This window comes from Vidua macroura, chromosome 24, assembly GCF_024509145.1.
Source record: "Vidua macroura isolate BioBank_ID:100142 chromosome 24, ASM2450914v1, whole genome shotgun sequence".
Taxonomy (NCBI): domain Eukaryota; kingdom Metazoa; phylum Chordata; class Aves; order Passeriformes; family Viduidae; genus Vidua; species Vidua macroura.
The window spans coordinates 3,378,269-3,389,117 of NC_071594.1; the positions used below are offsets into that span (position 1 = coordinate 3,378,269).

Here is a 10,849-nt window from a genome sequence, read left to right on the forward strand (position 1 = left end):
TGGAAAAGTGTTGCCCTACCTCCACGTGGCCCCTTCTCCGGCCACGTCTTGTTCTTTCTCATGGTTCTTACCAAAATCCTTGTCTGTTGTTACCAGCGGTCCCTGGCTGGCCCCACGGCCATGCAGGTGTTGGTGTTTGGGACAGGCACATCAGCCCCAGCTGGGCACCAGGGTCCTGCCAGCCCCTCCTGGCCCCTCCAGCCATCCGGACTGTCCAGACTCCCACCCTGAAGCCCACCCTGGTGGGACACAGCCCAGCCCACCTGGGCTGCACGGCCGGGAGGTGTCCCAGGTCACACCTGCCCTGCGCCATCCCTGCTGCTGCTCTGGCCTTGGCTGTGCCACCACTTGGATCCCTCCCAAACTGAAGTGATTCCCAGTGTTTTCTCAGCATTTCTCCTACCCACAAAGTGCTGTGCTTCCTCTTTCCCTTCCCTTTTGAGGCCAACACAGACACAAGTTCTGCTACCACAGAGAGGGCAGCGGGTGGGCTTTGCCTCGTGCAAATCCTCGTTCCCAAACTGCAGCCAGAGCAGAGAGGGGGACAGAGGAAAGAGCTGCAGCCCCCAGCACCTGCCCCTGCAGCTCCTGGACACCCAGGACCTGCTCCCAGCCCGTGCCATGGAGGGAAAGGCAGATTATCAGCAGAGTGTGGTGGAGCTGGTGGCTGCGTTTGAAGAGCACTGGTAAGGCAGGAGGGCTCTGGGTGCTGAGGGTGTGTTAGGGCTCCACGTGGAGTGGGTTTGGGAAGGAAGAAACCCATTGTGGAGGTGGTTTGGAGCCTGTGGAGAAGCTGACAAGGTGATTTGCAATTGTTCACAACTCAGGTCTGCCTCAGTGTCCTCCTCCTGCTGCGGGTCATGAGCAGAATGTGAAAACCTCAGTGGGGTGTGAGTAGTTCTGTGTGGCTCGGGGTTAGGCTGTGGCAGGCCATTCCCCCACACCCAGCATCTTCACACTCAGCCTGCCTGGTGCATCCTGCTGCTGCTGCTGCTGGGGAAAGCAATTGTGGTTTGCAAATATGTAGGCAGGCATTTTCACTGGGAATTAACTGCCTGGGTGTCTGGGAGGGTCCCAGCCTCAGATTGTCCAGCTGTTTGCAGAGATGTGGCTCCTAGGAAAGGAAACAGAAAGCATTATGTTAAGGGAAAGAGAGAATTCCTTTCATAAAACAGCCCCTTCCTTTGGAGTGTGAGCTGGGACCCTCAGACAGCATGTGCTGGCATCTGAGCAAGGGGATCTGCCCTGGCGCTGGTGTAAAAGTAATTCTGAGACTTCAGGTGAGTTATTGTCAGGACTGTGCCTCAGTTTCTCTATCTGATGGATGAAGATATGGAATCCTGCCATTCCTTGTACCCATGAGATGCTCTCAGTGAGCCTTGGAGGGGCTGGGTGGTTGGGCAGGTGAGTTTTGCAGCAATTCCTGAAGATGCTCAGGCACGAGATTTCCTTTCATTCCAGGAACTCCTGCATCTCTGCTGTGTGCTTTTCCCCAGGCTTTGTGGTTGTCCCCATCATCCCACAGGGATGTTGTGTTGGAACCACTGCAGTGTTTGATCTGCCCCCATGTCACTGCTGCAGTGTGTTTGTTGTTTGCCCTGGAGTACGAGTATGATTTAGAGGAAATAAAAGTAACTTGGGACTTTCAGAGGAAGCTGAGGAACCTGGGAATGAGCAGAGCATTTTGGAGCAGACAATGGTTTGGCCTAAATCAGCATAAGTAGAAAGAGAGAAGTTCCCTGTTGGGACTCAGCTGTGGCTTTAGGCTGATACAGGTTTGGGAGGCACCGGAGAGGTGGAAAAAGCCTCTTTGTCCCTGAAGGGTTCTGCCAGCCCCCCTGCACAGGAGGGGATTTGTGCATGGCTGTGGATGCACTCCCGAGCTCACAGACACCCTGAGCATGGGATGGAACTGACATCGTCCTCAGATGAGTTTCTGCCCCTCAAGTCACTTCCTATCCTCAAAACTTTGCAGTTTGGTGTCCAATTTCTTCATGTCTTTCCCATCCTATCCATCCCACTCCTGTCTGCAGGCCAACAGTGGATGTCTTTCCAGTTTTTGCCCAGAGCAGTTTCCTGCAGTGACCAGCTCTTGGATGACAGACAAGTCACTTGCTGTCACCTTCTTCACAGCCTGGCTTCTCCCTCATGCTTCTCTGGATCTGCTTTCTTTGTCTTTGCCAGAAAAGGGAACAGAGAACACCACCAAAAACAACCTGTCTGTAAAACCACCCACACATGGCCTGCCCTTTGCTCAAAACTCTTGGCTATTTGGCTTCTCCCTGCTTTCCTCTGTGCCTGTGGCAGCAGGCAGAAATCCAGAGCTGTGGGTGGGATAAACAGCAGGATCCTGCTTTTCTAGAGCAGGAGAGGGACTGGGCACAGCAGCAAGGAGCTCTGGGAGAAGAGAGGCTGGATCCTGGCCCCGTGGAGGATGCTGAGGATGTTTGTACTGCAGGGCTGTAGCAGAGCAGAGCAGTGTCAGCGCTGGGCAGCTGCTGCTCTTGTCCCTTTTGGTGGCTTTAAGCTGGGCCAGGGGGCTGTGCTGGGGGAATGGCTGAGCTGATCACATTCCTTTGTAGCAGGGACAGCACATCAGCCCAGAGGGACAAGCAGGCAGGCAGGCAGCCCCAGCAGCTTCCAGCATTCCCTGCCAGCCAGAGGTGCTCCCCGACCAGAGAAGAGAATGAGGAGGAGGAGGAGGATCAGCAAGGTCAGCGTGGACTCAGCTTCAAATGCCTCCGTTCTCTGCGATGCAAAATCCGTGAGGACAACTGGAGGAGGCCACAGGGCCCAGGCCTGGAGCCTGGCAGCCAGGTGAGCTCCAGAGGCTGGTGGGTGCCCACACTCAGGCAGGGCTGGCTCAGGGTCTCATCTGTGCCCATGAGACTGAGCCCTGCTCCCCATGCAGGAACCAGAGGAAAAGAAAATCGCACTGGAGCTGCTGGAGACAGAGCAGGCTTATGTCAACCGCCTCCACCTCCTTGACCAGGTGAACTGGGGAGTGGAGGGACCAGTGCAAGGGGATCTTGGAGGGATTGAAGGTGTAAAAATGAGAAACACGTGGACTGCTGGTCTTTACAGCCAGAGATTGGGTCTGGCCTTTGCCTTTTCTACACCCTACACCTCTGGGAAGCACCCTTGTCCTAGCAAAGCCTTCCATCCCTCTCTCCTCTTGGGGCCTGGGATTTTCCTAGTGCACAGTCAGGCCTTTCACTGGGTGATGCACCAGTCTCAGAGAGGGAATGGGATCCTCAAGCATCTCCCTGACCCTTTTTGTTCACCCTTCTTCCAGGTATTCTATTCAGAGCTGATGAAAGAAGCCAAAACTGGGAAGACAGTCCCAGAGGAGGTAGTGAAAATGATCTTTTCCAACATCTCCTCCATCTACCAGTTCCACGCTGAGTTCTTCCTGCCAGAGCTGCAGAAGCGCATGGAGGATTGGTGAGCTGCAGGACACCTGGGTGGTTTGGCCAGAGTTGGGGAGCAGCACTGAGTTTGTGCTCCCACCAGGACCAGAGCTCAGCCTGTTTTGCTCCAAGTGTCTTTTGCTGGAAAACACTTCCTTAAAACACTCAGATCAGAGTATGGAAACCTGGGTGACATCTCAGGTGGTTTGAGGGTGTGCCTGGGTATGAACAGCCCAGGCTGGCTGCAAGGTGGGGAGAATTCCTGTTCTGGAGAGCAGGAAACAGTGTGGGGATGTAGCTGCCTGCAGCAGGGAAAACCTCAGTCCTCCACCGTGGTCCTTCAGTTCATCCCTCACTGTCTGTCTGTCCTGAGGAAGCTGCTGTGGTTCCCTCCTGCAGGAACCGCAACCCCCGCATTGGGGATGTCATCCAGAAGCTTGCACCCTTCCTCAAGATGTATGGGGAGTACGTGAAGAACTTCGACAAGGCCGTGGAGCTCATCACTGCCTGGTCAGAGAAATCACCCCCCTTCCAGGAGCTCATTGCTGACATCCAGGTAAGTGCAGGGTGGGGGAATTGCAGCAGAGCTCCCAAAATCTCCTGGGAGCGGGGAAACAACAGAGGGTGGGAGCTGCCTTGGTCACTGTTCCTCTCTCCGTTCCTGCTGTCCCTGCCCAGAAGAGGAAGGTCTGTGCTAACCTGACGCTGCAGCACCACATGCTGGAACCCGTGCAGAGGATCCCGCGCTACGAGCTCCTCCTGAAGGATTACGTCCGGAAACTCCCGCCCCAATCCCCCGACAGGGGCGACGCCGAGAGTAAGGGCTCTGCATCTCCACGGTGGGGACGGCAGGGTGGGTTTGTAGGGAAATAACAACCCCTGGTGTTGTACGTGGCCACCAGAAAACCTGGATTCACTCACCAGCTGCCCTGTGCCCTTGGATAAACCTCTCAGTCTGATCCTTTTCTACCAGGGAGAGGGATTAATCTTCCTTTTCAGGAGCTGGGGAGGGGAAGGATGGTGTGTCAGGTGTCCACAGTATCCCCTAAAGAGACCTGTAGCAACTGGGGGAGCTTTCAGACCCCTGTGGATAACACAGTTCCCAGCCCTGCTGGGATGGAGGGATACAGGAGTGGGCTGTCTGTCCTTCCAAGGCCCCTCCATATGCAGTCCAGCTGTACCCAGACTCCTGCACAGCATTTCAGGGCCACTTTGGTTGTGTTCATGGAAGGGCAGCAGCTGCTACTCATGTGCATCCATGAGGGACAGAGCCAGAAGCTTCCTCCCACAGCTCCAGAGCAGGTGTTTCACCTCCTGTCTGTTCTCATTGCAGAGGCCCTGGAGATGATTTTTATGGTGGCCAAGCACTCCAATGCAGCTATTGCCGAGATGGTGAGGCCCTGTCCCAGCTGGAAATGCTTTGCAGCTCACAGCACAGTCCCCTGAAGGGTACAAGAGCCCTGTGGGTTCAGCTGTGGAGCTTAAACCCTGCTCTTAATGCCCAACCTCACCACCCCAAGCCTGGGGAAGACACATCTGTAACATCAGCTGGGGTTTGACCAGCTGGTCAAAGCTGGGAGCTGCTCCCAAAGATCAGTCTGGGCTGAGAGAGCTGTGCTACTTCTCCAGTGCTCAGCAACAGGCTGGGAGGTGGGCATGGAGGGGACCCAGCAGTGACAGGGTTGTGGCTGCTCAGCACCCCACAAGAACAGGTCCCTCTGCCTCCCCCAGGAACGGCTGCAGAACCTCTGGGTGGTCTATCAGAGGCTGGGCCTCGAGGATGACATCGTGGATCCCTCCAATGAGCTGATCAAGGAGGGACCAATCCAAAAAGTCTCCACCCGCAACAACAGCACATCGGAGAAGTACCTGTTCCTGGTGGGAGCTGGGATGCCTGGGGCAAGGGGAGGGAGCAGATGGGATAGGAGTGGGGAGAGGGGCAGCACAGCCTGGCCAGGGTGTTGCTGGGTCACCTGAACACAGAGGGGCTGAGTTCAGAGCTGGGGGGTGGGGGTTTGACCTCGCTCAGTGCAGGGCACCCTGTGCAGGGCACAGTTGGGAATCTGCTGATCCCTGGGCATGGCAGCCCTGGGAGATGCTTCACCTTTGCAGGGTGAGAGGGTGCAGAGGCAGAAACAGATACGCTTTAGGTGGGATTCTTCCCAAGGACCAGCTCAGCTCTGGGCAGTGAAGGAGCTCAGACCCCAGGGAAGCCCCCCAGGAAGCTCGGAGCAGGCGGTGCTGGGCTCCAACCCACCCTCTTCTCCCCTCCCAGTTCAACAACATGCTGCTGTACTGCGTGCCCAAGGTCATCCAGGTGGGCGCCGAGTTCCAGGTCCACCTCCGCATGGATGTGGGGGGCATGAAGGTCAGACAGACACCTTGTCTTTGTGCTTCCCCCAGCTCCTGCCTGCTCCAAAAGCCCCTGCTCTGGGATGTGGCTGCTGCCCGAACTTCCTTGGGAGGGAGGGAGGGAGGGAGGAGCTGGAGGCAGGGGTGGCTTTGTGAGTGGAGTTGACACCTTGATCCTGGGAAATGCCAGTGAAATCTTGTGCCTGTGGGATCTGAGGAGCTGGAGGGCTTGTGCCAGAGGGACATCCCTGTGCCCCACATCATGGAGAAAGGTCCAAGGCTGCTGGAAGTGGGTTCAGCTCCACATCTTCTCTCTGGTCTCCCACAGGTGCGGGAGCTGAAGGACGCTGAGTTCCCTCACACCTTCCTGGTGTCAGGAAAGCAGCGGACGCTGGAGCTCCAAGCCAGGTAAGGGGAAGGGTGACATCATGCAGACCCTCGGGGAGGAGGGACAACAGCTCATCCAGGTCCTTTTTGTACCCAGGTCTGGGGAGGAGATGAACGCCTGGATCAAGGTACCACGGAGGGCTGGAAGAGGCGGCACAGCCCCTCCATCCCAGCTGGATGCCCTGGGTCAGGGCACCCCCAGTGCCCCTCCAACCCTGCCTTCCCCTCTAGGCCTTCCAAGATGCCATTGACAGGAAGGAGAAGAGGAGTGAGACCTTTAAGACAGCAGTCCATGGACTGGAGACAGACACCCCTGCACTGAAGGTAACCCTTCTGCTCTCCCTGTGCCCCACCTGGGAGAACACCCCTTGCTGTGCCTCAGTTTCCCAAGCTAAACCGACCTGGGGGGAGGCTGAGGAGGGGAAGGGGTGAGGACACCCAGACTATGGTCTCCCACCCCCAGACAGAGGAGCTGGGCCGCCGAGCCCCGCAGTGGGTGCGGGACAATCTGGTGACCATGTGCATGCGCTGCAAGGAGCCCTTCAACGCCATCACCCGCCGGAGGCACCACTGCCGAGCCTGTGGATATGTGAGTCCCCCCGCGCCCCCCTCCCTCCCTCCTGGCCTGCTCAGATGGCTGCTGGGCCAGGAGTGCCCCTCTCCTACACCTTGTACCCCTTTCCTTGGCTTAGGGCTGCTCCTGCTCCTGGGCTCCTCATGGAGCTGTCGCTGGGTCCCCTAGCCTGCCCCAGTGTCACCAGTGTCGCTGCCTGGTGGCTGCAGGTGGTGTGTGCTCGCTGCTCTGACTACAAGGCCGAGCTGCAGTACGATGGGAACCGCCCAAACCGGGTCTGCCAGGAGTGTTTCATCTTCCTGACCGGCCACACGGTGCTCGAGGACCGCGAGGGGAAGCACAAAGGCATCCTGGAGGTGAGCTCTGCCACCCACCCCGGTCTCCAGCCTCGCTGTCCCAGCCTGGCCCTGCACCCGCAGCAGGAGGGGTGGGAGTCACTCCCACAGTAGTCAGAAGGTGCATAAATTGATCTCCCTCCCTCCCTCGTGCTCCAAGCCTTGGGACCAAGCAGCCTCCCTTCACCACGGAATGTCAGCAGCACCATTACAGCCAGGACAGCCCCTCACCTGGACCTGCTTTGGGGGGTTTTCTGAAGTGGGCAGGGAATTCCCCAGGAAATTCTCTCTGCTCCGTGTCCTTTCTGCCACCTGCACTGGGTATTGAGGGATTTGTTGGCTATTTTGGCAGAAAGGAGCTGCAGAGGTATCAAGCAGGAGTTTGCTCTGCAGTTCCCTGCAGCTGCTGGACAAGAACGGCAAGGGGAGCACACGGGGCTGGTTCGTGATCCCACAGGACGATCCCCTCGTGCTCTACATCTATGCAGCCCCCCAGGTGAGGCCTGCCGCGAATCCACCCCCAGGGGACATCCCTGCTGTGCCCAGGGGACATCCCGCTGTGCCCATCCCCTGCCTCCCACCGCTGTCTCTCCTTGGCAGGACGTCCGAGCCCACACCTCCATCCCCCTGCTGGGCTACCAGGTGCGGGACATGCCCCAGAGCGAGTCCCGGCACCTCTTCCAGCTGGCGCAGTCCCGGCAGGTGTTCACCTTCGTGGCCGACACTGAGGAGCTGAAGCAACGCTGGATGAAGGCCATGGCACGCTCTGCAGCGGGGATCACGCACCCGGAGGAGGAGGAGGAGGGTGCAGATGAAGCAGAATGAGGCCATTGCCACCCCTGCGCTGCCTGGGGGTCACACCTTCCCTGCCTGCTCTCACTGCTGGCTTTGGGCAGACCGCCGACATCTCTGCATTCTGGTTTTCCATCGTGATAGGGGCAAGGCGGGGACACGTTTGCCAGCACACGGACAAGCTGGATCCCCTTTCCCTCGCTGCTCACGCTCCGCGCTGGACAGAGCGGAGGGAGCGGAGGGAGCGGGGGATTTTGGGGAGCCCGCGCCCCGCAGAGCCCGGGCGCTGTGCGGTGCCACCGGCGGCCACGCGAGGGCAGCACCGCCCCGTCCTTCCGCAGCCGGGCGGGGATGCCCCGAGCCGGGCGAGCCCGTGGGACGGGGACTGCTGGGATAAACCCCACCTGCCACCCCCCTCTGCACTCCGTGTAGCCTTTTTTTGGGGCGTCTATTTTGCAGAGAGCCCCGTGGGATTGTCCCCGTGGCTCCACATTGATGTATATGTCACAAATATGTCAGGCACCCAGCTTGTAGCTCAGCCTCACAGCCCAGGGAACCCCAGTGCTGGATTTAGGATGTCCCTTCTCCAGCTTGTCACCACTCCTGGCCTCACACTGCAGTCCCGTGGTGTAGGGGTACCCCTTAACCACAGAGAGCCCTCACTTGCCTCACTGAGCCAGCCCACACTCCTGCCCATCCCAGACTTTCCCTGCACTCTCCTGCCCACAAGCACCTTCCACCCTTGTACCTCCCTCAGTTACATGTCCAGGGGGAAAACACTCTGGGACAAGGTCATGTCCACACAGGTGCTGCTGTGATGCTGGGGAGACACGGGGGCTCCCCCTTTCCACCATCAGCATAATGAGCACCCCTGTTCATTTCATTCAGTGCTTTAGGCTGCAGCCCCACATTTTTCTCTCTGCATTCTCTTTAGCTCCCCAGAAATGTTGCCCAGGCAGAAGTTGCCACTTCTGAGCCTGCCAGGGGCCTCGTGTACAGAGCTGCAGGAGCCCACGGTCCCTGGCAGGCAGGGCTTGCTGCCTGGAGCATGCAGCAGCTCCAGCACAGCAGGCTCGGGCAGGGCCCAGGGGTGTCACAGGCTGAACACATCCCTGCAAACTGGGAAGGGAGGTGGAGCAGGGTACTGCAAATAGGAACAACACCTGGGGAAAGGATGGGGGGGTGGGTAAAGATGAACCACAGCTGTCATCACTCTGGGGGGTTTGAGGAGACAGGAAAAAGCTGTGAGCAATGCCCTTCCTCAATGTATTCAACTCAGCTCATCCTGGGAAAGGGTAAACTGTGGTGGCTTTACCTCCTCCAGCTCAAGAGATCCTGTCAAGGAAGGGGAAGAGGAGGAAGCTGGATGTCAGGATGAGAGCTCTGCAAAGCAGTTGCCCCTCAGGATGCCATCTGAGCCCAGATGCAAACAGCACAAACAAGGCTTTCCAGAGACACCCCAAACAGCCCTCACCTCCCACCTCACCCCGTGGGAAGGGGAAACCCCAGCAGCCCTGGAAAAGCCGGGGAGTGCAGGGTGCTGCGGGGAGGAAAGAGTGAGCAAGGGGAAGCCCGCGGGGCTGGAAGGTTCTGCGTGGTGGCCCTTCCACCTCGGCGTCACCGCTGTGTCAGCGAGGAACAAAACAAGCCCCGAGCAGAGAGCTGCCCTCAGCTCGTGAATGGCCTAAGAATAAATTTCCTGTTTACCCAGTGAGGAATTGCTCCCGGGGCAGAGGGCACCTGGGGCTATTTTTACCAGCTCCTGCTCTCCTCCCTCCTGACCCCCCAGCACCCTCGGGACCACTGCAGCACCCATGAGTGCCTCGGGAAGGGGACTGCCACAGAGGAGAGGTGGCCCAGGGATGGAACGAATGGCAGGGCACTAGGGCAGGCCACTGGTGTGGCTTTGGCATCCTGCCACCCTCAAAGACAGGGAGACAGCATCGCTGCCCTGAGCATCCCCAAACGGGAGAGTGGGAGACCAAACTTTAGGGGGTTTGTATGATTCCCCAACTCTGCTCTCCTACAAAAAAAAAAAAAAAAAAAACAACAAACCCCAACATTTTTACACGTGCAGAGAATACACTGATGAATTTTCCCTGCCTGTCCTGTCTCAATCCCTGGGCAGTGCCACAGCAGTGGTCAAGCAGAGCAGTTTGGCCTCCCGCCTCCAGAACAGAAAGTGAAACCCCCGTGCAGAAGCCACAGTTTCCTATTCTCGAGAATGGGGAAGGCTCAGAGGCCATTTACTGGCATCCCCCCGCGGGCCCCCCCACACCTCTTCCCGTAAGCACTGACCAAAATACCCAGTGAAAGCCACAGTGCCTGTGCTGGGGCCGGGACACCCAGCACAGAGAGCACCCAGCCCGGCCCAGGGGAACTGTCCCTGCAGCTGCTGCCTTGCAGAGGCTCCACTGCCCCGTGCTCATCCCAAACCCTGGCTGGGTACCACTCCTCCATCCCCGCTGCGGGAGGGGCATGTGGAGAGGTTCGAGGGCACGAGTGAGCAGAGGGGGCTGGCAGGGGCACAGCTGTGGTCCCCCCTTGCAGGGCTCTGTGTGGTGCAATCTCCCCCTGATCCCCAGGAAGGGGCTGAGCGGGGCCTGGGCTGGTGCCCCTCCAGGTGAGGGGTGGCATGAAACCATGTGGGCCTATAGAACCCCACAGCCCCAGCGTGCAGGGCTGCTCTGGGAGCTGCTCTGTGGGCCCTGGGCTCTTGATCCATAGGGACAGGCTCTGTAGGGGGGTTCTCTACATGCTTGGCAGTCCCCCTCTTCGGGGACTGTTCCACTGGGCATGTTCTCTCACTCACTAATTGCAGGTCCCTCTGCACTACATGGGATGGGTTTTGTGCTCTCTAGGGACTGTTCTTTAGGTGTCTGCTCTGCTGGGGCAGCAGATTTTGCTCTATAACCCCTGGGCTTTGGTTGTGTGGGTGCTGGGCTCCATAGGGGCCAGCCCCACACAGTGCTTGTAGGTGTTGAGTTCCACAGGGGTAT

At 58.3% G+C, this 10,849-nt stretch overlaps 1 protein-coding gene across 3 annotated transcripts; it reads left to right on the top strand.

Moving 5' to 3' along the window:
• The first annotated feature begins 534 nt into the window (after window positions 1-534).
• On the top strand, window positions 535-8,274 carry FGD2 (FYVE, RhoGEF and PH domain containing 2). Of its 3 annotated transcripts, none has more exons than XM_053998422.1 (16): window positions 535-686; window positions 2,583-2,817; window positions 2,912-2,992; window positions 3,296-3,444; window positions 3,810-3,966; window positions 4,089-4,227; window positions 4,744-4,802; window positions 5,142-5,288; window positions 5,686-5,778; window positions 6,091-6,170; window positions 6,247-6,277; window positions 6,381-6,473; window positions 6,613-6,738; window positions 6,933-7,079; window positions 7,411-7,554; window positions 7,659-8,274. In XM_053998422.1, the coding sequence occupies exons 1-16, from the start codon at window positions 622-624 to the stop codon at window positions 7,881-7,883; spliced, it is 1,971 nt and encodes a 656-aa protein (XP_053854397.1). In that variant the 5' UTR covers window positions 535-621; the 3' UTR covers window positions 7,884-8,274. The 3 variants fall into 3 exon arrangements, with proteins under 3 accessions (XP_053854397.1, XP_053854400.1, XP_053854399.1); XM_053998425.1 differs by having other exon boundaries at window positions 3,395-3,444; XM_053998424.1 differs by having other exon boundaries at window positions 2,586-2,817.
• The last annotated feature ends 2,575 nt before the right edge of the window (window positions 8,275-10,849 follow it).

Bases quoted from the DNA above. Each gene is read 5' to 3' on its own strand.
- FGD2 (XM_053998422.1), top strand. From the start codon at position 622: ATGGAGGGAAAGGCAGATTATCAGCAGAGTGTGGTGGAGCTGGTGGCT. The intron at 687-2,582 runs GTAAGGCAGGAG...ATTCCTTTGTAG, and splicing joins GCTGCGTTTGAAGAGCACTG to CAGGGACAGCACATCAGCCC. The intron at 4,228-4,743 runs GTAAGGGCTCTG...TTCTCATTGCAG, and splicing joins CGACAGGGGCGACGCCGAGA to AGGCCCTGGAGATGATTTTT.